Below are 17617 nucleotides of genomic sequence, written 5' to 3' on the forward strand. Positions count from 1 at the left end.
ACTCCTCTCTTCATACTTCACTTTCTAATTTTCACATTTATTGATCTTGTGGTTGGCCACACTTGGAAGGGGGTGATGATGAGGGATACCCTTGCCGTGCCCCAACACCTCCAGGATTCACCAGCTGTGCTCTCAAGTGAAGAGGTCACAGTACAGGTTGAGTGGCTTGAGCTGTATTTTTCTAGCAGTCTGGCAGAAGCTATACCTACATGGCTATGCCCATTACGTACTGTAGCCACCTCCAAACTTTCCTATATTGACTGCTAGAGATCCAGTGTGGCAACCAGGAGTCCCATTTGGCTCAACGTTCAAGAGATCATTCACACCAGGCTGAAACCGGTGGTCGCTTGTCTATCTGTATTGTTCCTACCCTCCTCTGCCCACAGTGCAATGGCTGCAACACCCAGCTTTCCATACGTAAATGTCCCTCAGAAGTGACTCTAACAAACACAGAAACTTAAACTCACCTTCACAGCCCTCTCATACGCACTGTCAGTTCCCACTTCAGGCTGTAATAGCTTTCAGGAAGAGGCACACACTGTCTTGACTGCCCTCCCAGTGCCTAGAACATTGTAGACACTAAAGAAATAATATAGTTCACATCCACAATCCACACACATACACGCTCTTGCATATGAGTCATATAGTAAGTTCCAACGTGTTTTCCATTGACCTTTATTATGGGGATTCATGAACCTTAACTCACTCACTTACACATGTAAGTATCCAGGGCATGCTGCATTTCCCCAGTGAAGGCTCAACGGAGAAGATGGGCAATGGGTCCCAGATGTTACCTACAGTAGATACAGCCACAGAGCTGGGAAGATGGGTCCCAGATGTTACATACAGTAGATGTGTCAGTGCAAAAGGAAGATGGGTCCCAGATGTTACATGCATTGAATGTGCAAGCAGTCCTGATGAACCACAGAGAAGCTTCAGGTAAACTGGACATAGGAAGGCAAACAAGAAATGAACAACATATTAAGATGGCACCCACCTATGCAACATTTAGTCCTCTATTCAAGACACATTTCTCTCATCTTTAACTCTCTGCCCCTTTCATAACCCTGTGGACTTCAAGAAGTTCCTCCCACAGCAAGGTAGATGGGAGCACAGTCAATCTAGTGAGACTCAGGGGTGAAAAGTACAGAACTGTCCCACCTTATTAGGTAAGGCATAGGAATACTAGCTGTGTTGGTAGGATAAACACCAAGTTAATTTTTAGCCAAGTGATATAAGGCACATATACAAAATTCTAGGAGCAGCAGAAGCCAGCCCTGTGCACGACAGGCTCCATTAGACACGGTATCTTTGGCAGTCAGAGCTCACTGTCATGATCTGGGAGGTCCCTGCTAGCCCAGGCTGCAGGTGGTCCAAGCGATCTGTCCCCTCACAGCCGCCTGCAGTGCTGACTGCTCTCGAAGGGACACAGCAACCTGCACAGCCCCTTGCAGTGCAGGGCAAAGCTACAGTTCCCTTCGTACAGAGCAAAGAGGAGGCGAAGAAAAGCCAAGCAGCTTGTCCAGGGTCACGCTGAGCCCGCGGCAGAGCAGGGGCACTGGACAGCTAGCTCCAAATCCCAGCCAAGCAGACTATGCCCTGTTCTCACGACTCAGTGTTCCACCTTGAAAGCAGCCTCAGCTGCCAGAAAGAGCAGCAGAGCGTTCCAGTGCCCTGCAGCTGTGGTGTGGCTCAAAAGCTGCTGTGTGTGGCCCATGGAGGATCCCCTCAGCCGGAGAGGGGCCAGGAGACAGTCCCCCAGACCCCTGCGCTGGCTCTGGAGGGCTCACGGCTGCCATGCTGTTTAAACCTGTGGAGGGGCCAAGACCAGAGGCCCTCAGTCCCTGGTGAGATAGAGAGCTGTTGTGCACTCCTCTCCAGGTCAACATCTGGCCAGCTGTGGGTCACATGTTCAGTGAGAAGTGGTGCGCCGCATGCATGACCATCAAAGTTCTCAGCAAAGGCCAGTGCTTCTCCCCAGTATAGTCTATGAGGTGTGAGGTGTCACTGTAAGGGTAAGGGTGATTTAATTTCTAAAACAAAGCCAGCTGCATTGGAAGGTCACAGGGGATCCTATGGATGCTCACCCAGCACAAGGAGGCACTCGAACATGCCAGGGTACAGTCCAGCACCCCAACAGGAGGAAGTCTCCACCCAGGTGTCCATCAAAACAAGATAACTGCCAGTCTCGCAATGATTGCCTGAGTCAAACACCACAGACTGGACATCTGGACCCCTATCTCAACACCGACTCGCAAGTGGAGAGCGGATGGAGCAGGTCAGGCATGGACCCCATTGTGACACCCTGCAGGTGCCCACTGCCAGGCAGGGTCCTTGTGATGCATCTGGTCCCTTGCGCATTCAAGGTGTGAGCTGGCTCTTACATCCCAGTACATGCTTGGCTCTGGAGAGCTCTCAGGGCACCATCACCTGTTCAGAGCCCCTCTCTGCAGAAATCAGTGTGTCCTGTTGCTTCGGTCCCAAAAGCTGCTCTCCCTTCTCTTTTCCAGCAAGCTTTGTGCTGGACGAACACCAGGTTTTCCAGCAAATATGCAGGACCCACAGTGCTTGGTGGACCTTTGAGCCACTCTGCTCAGCCTCTGGCTGCCTCCTGCACCTTCTCCATTTCCCTGTGCCTGGCACCATGGGCAAAGGGGCAATGCCAGGTGCCCAGGGAAAGGGCTGGTTGGGGAATTGGTGCACCGGTGGAGTGCAGCTGCCCAACCGTTGGCAGTTTCTATAGCTGCACAGAGGTTTTGGCAATCCTTCTTGCACGGTTCTGACCTGAGGGGTTTTGGAGGTGTCTGCAGCTGGGGATAACAAAGCCTTCTTGTCTGTACCAAAGGCACTTTGTGTGGAGTCTTGGTATTGCTCTGATTTCATTTCCTGAGCATCCCTTGTGGAGGGCTTCCCAGAGGTACATGTCCCATTAAGTCAGGAGTGAAGGAAGACTCACTGCAGTCCAAACAGAGCCCTGCAAACTTTTCCACCAGGTCCTGTTCCACACCCAACTGGGAACATTTGCATCTTGAACCTTCATTTGCTGCCTGAGATGATTTTCACAAGTGTTTTCAGCCTGGAAATGGAGCTAGTGAACACTTGCAAGTCTTGCTTGAGGGCTGTGAGCTCTTCTGTGACAGAGGCAGAGAGCCTACAAGGCAACAATTTACCTATTCAGTAATGTATCATTCATAGAGTCAGAATCATAGAACAGTTTGGGTTGGCAGGGACCTTTAAAGGTCATCTGGTCCAATCCCCCTACTGTGAGCAGGGACATCTATTAGATCAGGTTGCTCAGAGCCCTGTCCAGCCTGACCTTGAGTGTTTCCAGGGATGGGGCATCTACTGCCTCTATGGGCAACCGTGGCTGTGTTTTGCCACCTGCATCATAAAGTTTCTTCCTTATATGTAGTCTGAATTTATCCTCTTTTAGTTTAAAGCCATTATTCTCTGTGCTGTTCCTACAGGCCCTACTAAAAGACTGTCCCCATCTTTCTTATAAGCCCCTTTTAAGTATTGAAAGGCCACTATAAATGTCTCCCTAGAGCCTTCTCCAGGCTGAAGCAACCCCAGCTCCCTCAGCCTGTCCTCACAGGAGAGGTGTTCCAGCCCTCTGATCATTTTTGTGACCTCCTCTGGACCCGCTCCAATAGGTCCATTCTCCCAGTGTATCTGCAGTGCATTATGACCTCGAGGGCATGACAGAGCAGAAATTAAAACCAGATTCCAGCCTTCCAGGTTAGCACTGTAGTCCGTCCCTGGCTGCCTTTCTCCTATCCCGTTTGGTATCAGTTGATGGAAGGAGCCCTTGCTGCCCACCTGGGCAGTTTGGGCAGGCTCAGGGACCCAGAACCTCTGTGTATCTGGGCCCCATGGGGTGCTGTGCATCGCAGAAAGCGCAGCCCATACGGAGCTGGCTTGCAGGGGAGCCTGGCAGAGGGGGACAGAGTGCCTTCGAGCAGGGCGCTTTGCAGGGCTCTGGAGCCATCCTCCCTCGCTGTGCCCTCAGCTCCTCGCGGCACATTCCCCCAGGAGCTCACAAGCCAGGTACTGACTCAGTGTGTCTGGGAGTTTTGCCTGAGAAAGGAACTGAGGTGTTGGCCCCAGTCATTAGTAAGTTATCGGAGAATAGCTGCAGTGACATCATCTCCTTCTTATGTTACTACAAGGAACTTAGATCCTATTATGGGATAGGAGGTAACTCAATCAAGCCTTTCAAGATAAACTCAGACAGGAAGAGAGACATGATTGCCTGAAGGCACCAATTAGACATTTCTGGTGAGATCAGCTCTGTTCAGCCGACACACATGCACACTGGGGCCAAGGAAGACAGCGAGCACCTCACTCCCCGAGGAAGGGGTGGACTCAGGGAGGGGTGGGCAACCATCTCTGCCTCCCAGTGCTGCTGGGTCAGGCCTCAACACCTTCACGGGGTCACAGCTCTCTCCAGACCATCCTTTTTATGTCCTATATTCTGCTGTTGACAGAGAGTCGAGATGCAGTGGAGCTCCTCGGTTTGGAGAGAGAACAGCCCAGCCCAGTATACCCAACGCTGCGTATAGTCTTTGGTGGAAAGTTTTCTCCAACTTTATCAAGGGAAATAATAGCTCTATATATTGCAAAAAATACTGGGAGGATGGGCTGGAGTCTGAGGTCCCACTGTCCTGTTGTGACTGGGCTGCAGGCAGTGGAGGAACATCAGAGTTTATATTGCAGACCAGTTACTGCACATAGTTTGTCTAAGGCATACAGAGAGCCAGCTATTATTGTCTGTACTGTGTGCAAGGAAGGAAGCACAGCAGCAGAAGTCAGGATATTTCCTGACAGCATGGCACTTTCTGGTTTTATTGGTTTCTAGGCTGCAGCTCCCCCTGTAAATGCTCCACAGGCAGAAGGAACTGGAAAGATACGGGCAAAGTTGCTTCTGCCAGTCATAGCCTGAGATTTGCACCACATCTGTTAGGGAACAGAGGGGCTGTTTCTGGTTATCCACTGCTGCACACTTCTGCCAGTCATGTTACAGACAACAGGATGCATGTGCTTACAGATGTCTAGGAAATGCACTTGTACATCCTCTGAAATACTCTGGAAACAGTTCTTGGAACATGACAGTTCTTAAAAACTGCTGGGTCTGTGGTGCAGGAAACCAAAGATCTCAGATTGTAGCTTGACCTGTCAGAATTAATGCAAAACTTATGACATGCTCACTGCACTGGCAGCTGCACATAGCACCACCACCACCTGGACCTCCTGAATGGATGAACTGATTGCATTGGCTTATCTTCTGCACGCTGGGAAGGGGGAATCTCCCACTCCTGACCTTTTCTCATTAGAAAAGGACTTCCCTACATGCTTGGTCCCTTCTAGAAATATTTTTGGTCCTAGCATCAACTCTAGACTGTTCCTGGCAAGAAGGCAGGCAATTCCTCCTCAAACCTTTATCAAATACAGAAAATGCTCAAAGGAATGAAGTGGCTCTTCAGAGGCATGTTGGGCTCCTAACCCTGCACCCACATGAAGCCTACCTGACACTGCCCTGCCCAAGGAAAGACTTCCCTTTCCCACCCCGTGCGGGTTCCTTTGGCTCCCCAGAGCTGCTACTGGTGCAGCAGCAGCAAAGGCAGCAGCTGGTGGGGCTCAGACATACTTGCATTTGGTGCTGACCTGCTCCTCTCACCATGGCTCAGCACAGATGTGAACGAAGATGACACAGTCAATGGCTCAGACCAAAAGCCAAGGGACTTTTGACATGCTTCCCAGTCAGTTCCCTCTATCCCCATCCCTGTAGTCCATAAAACCAAAAACGGAGTAAAATCTGAGGTGATTCCAGGCACTTTTAGGACTTTTGACTAAGTGTCACGTTGAAGTCATATAAATGCCCCATAACTATCAGCAGTAGATGCAGGTCTACACCCAGAAGCTGAGACTTTCAAGGAGCTGGTGATTTTCATATGACGTGGTTCTTGAATGTCCCACTTAAAATCAGCTCCTTTTGCCTCCAATGGACAGGATGATGCTCTGAAGTGCCTTGCTTGAGCCTGTGAAGTCACTTGGAAATTTTGTCCATGCAGACATCTGGAGACCACTGTGTCATCCACTCTCCAGACCTAACAGCAGGTGTGAGATGAAGTCCCACTTCTAAGCCATTCAGCAGCTCCATGAAAGAGGCATCTTCCTCTGTAAACAACAAACGGGTTAATGCTTGCAAGGAAAACCAACTGAGTGATTTGGTGAAATAAAGATTAAAACATCTCCATGGAAGGTGAGGAGCCAGCCCCAGCCTGCACTGTCCAATTTACCCACTAATCAGCCCAATTATCTTAGGTATAAATCATAACAAAACACTTACAGAGCCAGAGTCACACACTGAAGAAAGGAGAGAACTGTTGGGTTGGTTTTTGTTTAGTATAATTGATATAATTACTAACAACTCTGTGCCAAGAACTTCAGCTTTTCTCCTTCCAGAAGAGAGTGGAGAGCTGTCTGAAAGCCATAGCAATTAGCAATACCCACATGCACAGCTTTTATTAGAAAGAATGCACCTCTATTCCAGAAACAGCCATCAGCTCCCCAAGGAGCAATTAAATAACCCAGAGAACTTTTGGTACCAGGAAGGCAGCCATCACTTAGTCCATGTTCCCTGTTCCCTTCTCAATGTTGCAAAGGCACATAAGGGATCCTGCCCCTCATTCTGTGTGTGAAATACCTTCACCTGGACACGTCCTTGTTCCTAATTTTAACTTCATTAGCTCCAGATAGCTGCTGTCTTGTGGTCCGAGCAGGCTGCTGTTTCTGAGGTTGCTCAGGTCCTTGTCCAGCTCATTGCAACCAGCAGAAAGTCTCCCTTTTTTCTTCACTGGGGAGTCTGGCTGGGGTCTGATTCTCACCCTCTGGACCAGGTTAAGGCAGCAGTTATGAGGCTGGAGCTCACCAGCACTCCCTGAGCGTGCTGCTCTCCACAGTGTCTCAGGGGCAGTGGCCATGCTCCCCACAATGCTCCACATTGCCGCCAGGCAGCCCATGTGGAGGTGAGGGGACAGAAGACTTGGGGTTCCTTTGGGTGTTGCAGAGGTGACCTCTCACTGATGGCAGGGCACAGAGACGTGGAGCAGAGCCTAGCTGGGAGCTGCAGCATGTCCAAAGCTAGTGGCCATCCAGAAGAGTTAACAAACTCGTTAGATGAACTTCAATTATCGTGCCTATACTAACCATAGGGATCCACAAAGGCAGGGAGGTGTCCAAGCACCTCACAAAAATCTGCCTAGGAGCCATGCTACCTCACTGGCACTTCTCTCGTACCTATGGCCATGGATTTTAAAAAGTGCCTGTCCTGAGCATATGCTAAACAGCCATGGAGCAGATACATCAGCATTAACGGTAAATTTCCCCAACACCTGGGGCACCATCACACTGAAGCTAGACTCCCTCGTGGCTCACGTCTGTGGCTTTGCCCAGCAGCTGGTGGCCAAAGTATGGACATAAAGCCAGACAGTCTCAGGGCCCACCCCGCTGCCTTGCCACAAACCATCCCTGCCTTGGACAGCTCAGCCTGGTGTACCAGCCCTTGCCTCTGTTTCAGCATCTCTGTTTCTGAAATTTTAATTTGGTTTTGAAAAATGATAACTATTCCCAGTGGATATTTTCATTGTCTGTTCTTTAATTAATTAAACTTAAAACAGAGCATTCACTTTAAAACAATTTTCAGTAAACATATAGGGATTTGGATGAAAGAATGTCTCTGAGAAAAGTAAGCAGTACTTTTTTTTTTTAAAAAAAAAAAACAGATTATGATGCCAAAAACTAACAGAATTCTTATGCTGAAGAAGGAATGGAAAAATTAAGCAAAGATTAACATTTCCCACACAAGTTTTAATTTTGGTTAAAAAGTTCTTGTTTGTCCCAAAACATTTTGATGAAATTTTTCAAATAGAGTCTTTAATCTTACCCTGGGCTGCTGTAGGGTTTGCTTTTCTGGTTTTTATTCTTTGGATTTGTCTTCTTGGGAAGATAAATGATACTGTGCTCCAAATTATTTGTAGTCTTGGTGACAGGAGGTAAATTGAGGTAGAACTTGCAATGTGCCCACCCTCTTCAAGAGGAAAATATACACCATTTTGTGTCAGTCTTCTGAGCAAAGATTCAAACCTGGTGGCAACTGAGCTGAGCTTTGGGTGCGATGTGCTTTTGTCATCCACAGAGGAATCAACAGAGCTGGCTAAAAAACTCTCAGCTGAACAGCATTACACCAGGAAATGCTGCTTTGCAGCAATGCAAGCGTATTGCAATTTGGAAAAATGTGGTGATGTGGCAAAATGGAAGTAACAAAATAGTTATTTAATCCACATTGGGGTATCATTTCATTTTGAGGTGATGTTGTATCAAGACTTGTACACTGCATTTAAAGGGCAGTTGTCCAAGGGTGATCTCAGGAAGGTCTGACTGCACTTCTTGACCACGTACAAATCTCCAGCTTTGTCCATCCAGCTCAGACCAGCCAGTGCAGGAAATGCTTCCCTCTGCGGCATAGGAAAAAGTTTGTTTTCCAGGATCATCTGAGAATTTCACCCAGGAAATACCACCCCTACCCCACAGAGACCACTGTTTGCACCTGGCCTCTTCCCTGCTCTGTGCACATGGTGGGGCATTTGGCCTCCTCCTGCAGACTAGAAGTTTATTGCAGGGTGCTGGGAAGTGGTTTGTGAATGTCTGTGCTCTTTGGAAAAGGGTCTGCTGCTGGGGGGGTGGGGGGAGGAAAACAGCGTCTGGGGGTCTGTTCCAGTGTCCAATTTTCATCAGAAGTATTCCTTTCTGTAGTCAAAAATACTGATTTCTATAGCACGTTCCTTTATGGAGGAGTGTTGATTCAAGGGCTGGGCCGTGACAGTTCTGTTAACTACCTTCTCCCATGCTTTGCTAAGACAAAGTGCTTTCTCTTTGCAATTTGAATTCAGAGATCTTTCCTTTAGATAGTTCAGAAAAATAAAATAAGCTCTGTTGGCCATGGATGGAAAACAGAATTTGCTTTCTCCTTGGTATAATTGGTTCCTGGTACTTCATCCAAATTTGAAGTGTTTTCCTCTTATATTTTGATTTTTAAATCTAAGATAACACATTGTATCCTGTGCACCATTGTTGAAATAAAAGATCTTTAAGAGAGATGATTTCCAAACCTAGTTTTTTAACTTTTTTTTTTCTTAATAAGCTTAATATTTTTTGGCTTCTCATTCTAATTTGGAACAAAAACAAGTCTTAAAAATTAAAGTTTCTCACCAAATTAAACCTCAGATTCAACTGCCTTAAGGTTTCCATGATTATAAAAAAAGAAAAAAGCTATTGGCAAATCCAGAAGAAAGAAAGGCCTGAACATGTGCGATACAGAGAGCACAGGCTTAATTCCTGCACCATGACATATGGTCTGACTCGTTTGCGGTGATTTTGCAGGTAGCTCTGGCAGTTCGGATCAAACACAGGACCCCAAGCAGGACTGCCACATATTTTGCATTTCCAGACAAAGCCTTTTCTCCTGCAATGGGGCCTTGGCCACACAGTTTGACTGTCCTGCACATCCCACAGCAGTGGGTCTAAGCAGGTTGTGGGGTGCCCCAAATAGGGCTGTGCCTCTGCAGATCGGCTCAGGCAGATCCCTGGCAAGCCCAGCCCCAGGGGATGCAGCTTTGATGCTCATTTTTAAGGGGGGTGCCTGCAAGCCACAGCTGGCCACTGTCCATCTGGTAGGTCCATGTGAAAGGACTTAGCTCAACCACTTTGTTTAAGAAGCTGCCATCAGCTGGCAGCTCTAAATGGCCATCGAGAAATGATCATCCTTGGCAGAGGTCAGACATCTCCAAGCACAGTTAGGAGCCTTGCACCGATACCTCCTTATGCTAATCACTATTTACAGCCTAATCCAATCTCCTTGGCCATCAATCCATCCCCCTCAGCATCAAAACTCCCTTTGCATAACACTGCGGGCACACAGCAATGCTAGATCCGTCTCTCACTTACCCCCACCCTTTCTTTTCCACTCAGACGCCTGGATGCAAACCTTATCTCTGTGGTGCCCGAGAAGAGCTTTGAGGGGCTGCTCTCCTTGCGTCACCTGTGGCTGGACGATAATGCCCTGACGGAGATCCCTGTCCAAGCTCTGAACCACCTGCCAGCGCTGCAAGCCATGACCCTGGCTCTCAACCAAATCTGGCACATCCCTGATTACGCCTTCCAGAACCTCAGCAGCCTCGTGGTGCTGTAAGCCTTCTCTGCTTGTTCCTCCCTCGCAGCCACAGCATCCTCCGGCTGGGACAAGGTGCTGACTGTGCCTGGCAAACAGGGTCCTCCTCCCCCGTGGGAAGAAGACCTGGTGGTCACTCCCCAGGAGCAGCTTTGTGCTGCAGGGGCAGCAGGCAGGGATTTTGTTCACTGAGAGTCAAGGAATCCTTGCCATTTGATACGAAATGCTAAATCTGCCTCTTTTGATTTTTTTCACGTTTTCCCCACTTTTCACTGAAGAGCCAAAAAGCTCCCTTGATAGTAAAAAAATGTTTTGCATTTAAAAAAATAAATAAATCAGTACATAGAAACAGCAGATATATCCCCCCCCCCCCGAAGATTCAAGCAATAAAAAACTTATAATTTCTCTTTTCCCTCCAATCCTTGTGTTAAAGCTACAGGAATTTATATCAACATGAAAAAAAAAAAATAAAACTGCAACAACTTGCAGTCAGGTCAAAGAACAACTTTGTTTTTTTCTTGGAAAACATGCCAAGAAAATTTTTTGGCCAAATATGATTTTGAACAAAAGGTCTAACCTCAACACCTTGTCCAAGCCTGCACGTGCCTATTTGCATAACTGTGTTATATATGCAGATGACCTATTCTTTGCAGTGATCACAACCCCATGGTGCATGTTGTTGTCATCCAGTTTGCATTATAAACATTTTACTGACAGTGTTCAGAGCGATGTAGAGAACAGTGCTGCTCTGAGAAGATAGATACCTGGCCCAGGAGGGAAACATTTACTCCATAGGCAGCCAGACACACCACAGCCTGTAATCAAAAGGCAAACCGATGTCTTTGGCAGTTATGTCAGGAGGTGCATCCTTTCTATCAACAGAGGCTTGCATATTATTTAGCTTTTAAAAGGAAGTTTACATGTGCAAATTAGCTAGTCATTACCTTTTTGGTGTTGATTAGCAAATTCAGGTGTGATTGCCAACTAGTTTAGAGCTCCTGTATTGACATGAAATGCTACCTTTTCATTTGCTAATATGTTCATATCAGGGTATTAAGTAACCTCAGCATGTGGTGCCTTAGTGAAAGTTTAGCAATTATTTCGCTTTCAAAATTTAAAGTGTTTACTGAAGCCATCTAGCATAGAAAGCGCTTGGACAGAGCACAGTCCAGAGTTTTATCAAGCATCAGCTTCAGCTGTTTAGACAAAGCATAGAGGCTTATTTAGGAGAAATGCTAAAAGCAACTTGAGAAATGTCAAATAAGTAGTTTTCACCCACAATAGTGCTCATTCTACAAGGCATCCCATGACCATCATAATGCAACCACTTCATTCAGCTTTAATAGCTAGCACAGCGGGTGAGCTGACATTTGGGGTTTTATTTCAGTCTCAAAAGCATGCTGCTTTCATTCTGGCTTATCCCATACTTTGGGTGAAAAGCAACTCCTTAATTAAACAGGCAAGCTCAAGAAATAAAAGTCATTGACCATTAGGTCACAAGGGAGAGAATAATGTCCCACCACAGACAATTGGAATAGAACACGTGTGATCCTGCCAGGCACTGTGGGACACAATGATAAATTTTTGTGGCATCACAAGTGTTTGGCAGAACTGGCCCCATAAATCTCCCCTGCTTCCATGCATAGCCCTGTCATCACGCAGCCAGTGGAAAGTCACCCAGTGTTCTTCCTGCACCCCTGCAGGGATGTTTCCCTGCCTCAGACTCACCCACCAAGGTGAGAAGCAACCCCTGCCAAAAGCCAGCCCAGCTAGGCACTAAGGTCAGGAGGAGACTTGCCCTACCAGGACACAGGTGACATATACATGCATTTCTCTTCAAGTGTCTGAATTCGCACGTAGATGGAGAAGAGCTGGCTGGTACCATAAATATTGGGAAACTTCTTGCCTGAGAGGTATTAGAATGAGTACCTGGGGGAGAAGAGCCAAGGGCAGATGTGGAGGAGCACAAGGGAATCTTTCATCTCATACACAGCCTGATTAATACTCATGGACACAGCTGACCATGGCTAAGGGCATGACCTTCCTGGGTGCAGAGGTGTGCTTTTCCTCCCCCACACACCTTGGGTCTTTGGGAGAGATGTGAGTGGTCACCCTGCACTCACTCAAAGCACCACCAGCAGAGTATAGAAGCCTCAGTCTGGAATAAGTTAAGGAATTCAGTCTCTGCCGATAAACTACACCTCTGCTGAGTATTTCCCTGATCTTATTCCCACCTATCGTTGCTACAGGTTGCCAAATAGGGCTGCAGGGTGTTCAGTAAGCAGAGCCTCACGCAAATCACTCATCATGAAATCTATGAGTGTCAGTAATTGATGCCATCCTTTTCCCAGCTTTGATAACAAGGGCTTCACGTGCTGTGATGCTGGCACTGTGCTGCTGATGGCACAAGACTTTGTTTGATCAGAGTGGGTCATGGGAACAGGACAGTGAAGATGTATCTCCAAGCCTGGTCTATTCAGGACAGAATGTATCTTAGCATCTGCAAACAGAAACAGGCCTGAACATTTTTCAGCCAATTATTCGTATGAAGCATTTATTTTTTTTTTTTTACAAAAATTGTCTTCTTTCTCAGGCATAAAATATTTTTTTAATTTAGAAGCAAGCATCTGAAACCCCCATGCTGCTGTGCTGACAGGCTGATAAAGTGCATGACAGCAGTTCTCATTAGTGTCCCTCATCTCCTCTGTCAGTTGAATTCAGCAGAAAGTGAACTCTCAAACCAGGAATCACAACACCTCTTTCAGCCCCAGTCCCCAGAGAGGTCCACTAGTCCTGCAGTAGAATCACACATGGACAAATTTTGGAACCATAGCCAAGAATTCCCCCTTGCTGCCACATTCTCTGCAATGGGTGGCAGTTCCCTTCTTTCTTGGTGTCACCAAAGGAGCTGTGAGCACTCTCAGCAGAGATGCTAGGATGTGGATGGGACACCGAGTTGGAGTGACCTCTCCTGAACAGGCCAAGCAGTAGAGCGGTTTGCTCTGCAGCCTTGTAATGACGGATCTGGCTAGAGAGAGTCTTTGGGTAGTTTTACTTTCATCAGGTAACAGGTGATCCCTTATGTTAGAGCAAATTAGGTCAAACCCCAGATCCTTCACTGTTTGGCTCCACAGGGAGCTTTAGCTCCTGGAACCCCCACTGACTCAAACATCCCTGCAATGCTGAACATGGCGCTGTCAAAAGGACCCAGCGTTTGCTGCTTCACATGCAGTGAGCTTGGAGCCAGTGAGTTAACTTGGCCCCATAATGCAAAAAAGATGCTCCACCTCTCTTACCTGGCCCTGACCCTTGTCTACCTGGTCAGAAGTCTTTTGAAAACAAGGACTATGGGAAAGCTGTTTCTGTGCCACTACCTGTTAGTTTTGCTTAATACCCTCTAGTTATTGTACTCTGTCTCTACCTCCTCTGTGCCATCTCTGTCTTTGTTACTGTCTGTCATACACGTCCCTTCTCATGGCTTTTCTAGTCCATATCCAGTCAGCTGTTTTCCAATCAGAAGTTAATCTACGTATCACACTTGTTTGTTCCTCCACACCTTTGAGATGGAGAGACGCAGAACTACTCTCTGTAGCAAAGACAAAAATTAATGCCAGTTTATACAATGGCATAATGCCATTCTGTAGCCTATTTTCTCTTTTCTAGTCATCTCTATCATTTGATTTGCTTTTTTGACAGCTACTGAACACCAAGACCTTCTTCCTGTAGATATTTAAAAGCCTGTTACTGCATATGCTCATATAAGGCTGGTTTTCCCCTCCTCTACAGCACTTTACCTTCATGCAACCTGAATTTCAGCTGATGATCTATTGTCAGGGAAAAGCCACTCATCTGCAAGTGCTGCCCTCTGAGGTCACCCAATAAGACCTTCCATCTGAACATGTTGAGATCTGAAGATAGTAAATGAAGGGCATTTAGCAGAATTTCTCTTTCTTACAGTTTTTATCATGTAAGGACATGATAGAGCTCTCTAACATTATAGTTTAGTGACCAGAGGAGAAAACTGGTTTCCAAGACTCCTGGGTTCCCTTTTCCTGTTTTGGTCCTTGTTCTGGTGTTACTCTGGCCAAAACTTCCAAAAGGGACCACTGACTTTCAGTGTCCTCCCTGCCTGGGGGCAAACATCAAATATCCCATCCCTGCTTTTCAGGGGAGTTGAGCGCCAGTAGATTCTGCTGACATCTGTGGGACTCAGAGCTCCCCAGCACAACAAACCCCAGTCTGGTAGGTCAGTGTCAGATTAATCATCACTGTGCATCACTACCTTCACCTGTACAAGGGACTTAACAAGTCCCTCTTTGAGAAGTTCTTGGGAACACAGGTATTGGTGGAGAGTGCCAGGTATGTGCAGTTCATTATTGCTAAAAACAATATTGCTTGGAACACCTGGGTCCCATTCACTCCAATGTACCCCTGAGAACGTCACTTCTGATCAAGCTTTATTCTTCACCAGACAAGCTGCATGCTGGTCCTTCACTGACAGAAATATTCCATGGGAATTTGCACCATTTATGATTTAGGTTTCTCTACTTATCTATGGCCAGGTTGAGGAAAAGGATGATTTTGCCACAATAGAGCTGGAAATTTTTCATGGCAATGGCTGGTCCAGTGGGAGAATTCATATCATGTCAGATTTTAACTTGGTTCAAATCATCTAATGCAAATAACTGATGGAAAATGTTTTTATTTGTCCTTTTTAAGAAGAAAAAATGAAGTCATTAGAAATGAAAGCAATGGAGAATCCACCACTTTTCCTTGTAGTTTGTTCCAGTGGTTAATCATCCATAGTGTTAACAAAAAAAAACAACAACAAAAAAAAAAAGCTCATATTTCCCATTTGAATTTTCTTTGGCTCTGACTTCAGACATTTGTTCTTATTATTCTTTTCTCCACTAAATCACAGAACCATTTTAGTACCCATTTTCTAACCAGGAAGAATCCTATACATTACACTGCATTCATCCCCTTGATCTTATTTTTAATAAGCTAAACAGATTGAGTTTTCTCAGTCTCCATTCTAGTTTTTTCCAGACCTCGGATCATTTTTATTGCTCTTCTCTGCACCCATTTCAAATTATCAACATCCGGTTAACAATGTGGGTACCAGAAATACATTTAGCCTTCCAGAGCCAGTTTCACCAGTGCATAACGCAGATGTAATATAATTTCCCTTTCCTTACAGTCTACCCTCTTGTTCATGCAGACAAGCACCTTTATTAAATGAGTATTTAGCACATTAGCTGAAGCTGCCTTCCTTTGTGTGTAAGACAAATGCCCTGTCACCTTGGAGGTGGCTCTTCCAGAGTTAGAGCTCACAGTGCTAATGCCTGTGTTGGACTCACTCCCAGTTCAGTACAAGACTGTTCTCCAGGGTCTTTTAATCCACTAGAAAAATCAAAATTAATCCACTGAAAAATAACAGGAAAAGGAAGTGACATGAAAATGAAACAAATTTTACTAGGAGTGCTGCAGGGGTGATTCGAAAAAGTTGCATTTATGCCCAATTCATGATAAGAAATTGTTGGCGAGGATAGAAAATCTTCCTTCTAGAAACAATTGTGCATTTTTTTGAGGGGCACAAATTAATCTTGTAGGGTTGGTTTTTTTCTGGTGTGCTTCTAAAGTCTCATCACCTGAGACACCAACCTAGACGAAGCACCTCTCCCTAGCCTGTCTGGGGGATCGTGGCCACTCGGAATTCTGCAGCTACTGTAATTTATGTTGCCTTTCAGCAAGATGCAGCATGGGTTCACCTGACACAGCAGAGGAGCTAGCCAGCCTCATGACATCTGGTAGCACTCGTGCTGCTGCAGGAGCATGTTGGGCAAACCTGCGACCCCGCCAGAAGTCAGTTGTGATAATCACTTTTGCAAAGATATCACTGTTTTCTAATGGAGGTGCATAACTGAAAAGCAGTCTGCATGCCAGCCCACAAAAAAGCAATGACTGTCTTGCTCCTTCCCGGGCAAAGCTACTGTCATGGATGATTGCCACAAACCAGCCTCACTCCATCGTGCTGCTGACCTGCAAAGGGAGACACATCTTAAAGTTCATTGCTCTTACTGAGGGCGGTGGTGGGTACAAGCTCCAGTAGGAACGGCAAGGGCTTAAAGACTTCTCATGTTTTTGCATCACAGAAGGGTTTTTTATAGCGCAGAACCAAGTATCTCGAGCTGCTATCAAACCAGCTGTAATTTACGGGGCAGAATAGAACGTCATGTGGGCTGAGCTCAAGTTGACGAACACTGGAGATGTTGCAACTCTACTTGTTGAACTTTGTTTACTGGTGGGGGGGAAGGCAGGATGGAAGAAAGGAACATCTTTTCAAGTGTTTACCTTTGCAACTCTAATGTTTCTATTATTGCCATGTGGTTGGGTAACAACTCTAGAGTTCAGCTTGGACAACTCTAGAGTTCAGCTTGGACTGCAAATTTTTTTATAACTCTCCTCTTTGGTTGCTCATAATTTTCTTACCAACAAAGAACTTCCTTCTAACGATTTTCATTACTCTGTCTCCAAACAAAGCACTCTAGAGCCAAATAGAAACACAGCAGGTGACTGCTTTTCTATTCTGTCTCCTTGCTTGACTTGAGAGACGGTAGTCAGCTGCCCAGCACATCCACGCTTAGACAAGGTGTCCTGCTGTACCACCCTGACAAAGCTCCAGGGAGCTCACATCTCCTCTAGCATTCAGCATTTCCTTTCTCCCCACGCTGTCCCCTCCCAGCAGACAGAGGTGTGGGGCACAGGGTTCCTGTGGTACCTCTTGCTGCAATTGCAGAGCAACTCCAGATCCAAACACTCCATTTGCCAGATGCAGTATCCAGTACTCAGACTGACCCAAAACGGTTGGCACCATCTTGCACTGGAAGTGCCAAGTAAGGGCAACATGATCTGAACCTATCCCATAACATTTGATAGATGAAACCACCTGGAGACAAATTTCTCTTCTTGTGACAAGAGAAATTTCTCCTGTAAGATTCTGATTTTGATCTCAGCTTCTTTTCTCCTCTAAGAGTTTTCTTGCAGGCAACATCCTTTTCTTTTTTCCTGTTTGCTCAAAGGAGCAAACATTTTATCACATATCTTTCCCCTCCCTTCCCATTCCTCTGAAATGTTTGTATGTTCTCATCCCAATGACAAACATCCGTCTTGGGCTGGTTTCTGTTTTGCAAGCCCCTACCAAACTGCCCTAGAGCCTGGCTGCTCTTCCACTCCCAGCTCTCTCCTGTTTTACCCTAGAATATTTGGCAGTGGGAGCTGCCTGTGCTCAGCCAAACAGCTCACACTTGAATCCAGGTGGAGTAAGAGATTTTTCAAGCCAAGACAGATTTAGATCAAGCAGCAAATAACAAAAAAAGTCATTGATCC

At 46.3% G+C, this 17617-nt stretch overlaps 1 protein-coding gene across 1 annotated transcript in view; it reads left to right on the top strand.

Moving 5' to 3' along the window:
- The first annotated feature begins 6993 nt into the window (after positions 1-6993).
- Positions 6994-17617, top strand: part of LGR6 (leucine rich repeat containing G protein-coupled receptor 6) — a 48805-nt gene continuing 38181 nt past the window's right edge. Inside the window, exons 1-2 of the mRNA XM_027816681.2 lie at positions 6994-7028; positions 10030-10245. Coding sequence (XP_027672482.1) covers positions 6994-7028; positions 10030-10245 — 251 coding nt within the window. The remainder of the gene's footprint in view (positions 7029-10029; positions 10246-17617) is intronic.

Source organism: Falco cherrug, chromosome 16, assembly GCF_023634085.1.
Source record: "Falco cherrug isolate bFalChe1 chromosome 16, bFalChe1.pri, whole genome shotgun sequence".
Classification (NCBI taxonomy): domain Eukaryota; kingdom Metazoa; phylum Chordata; class Aves; order Falconiformes; family Falconidae; genus Falco; species Falco cherrug.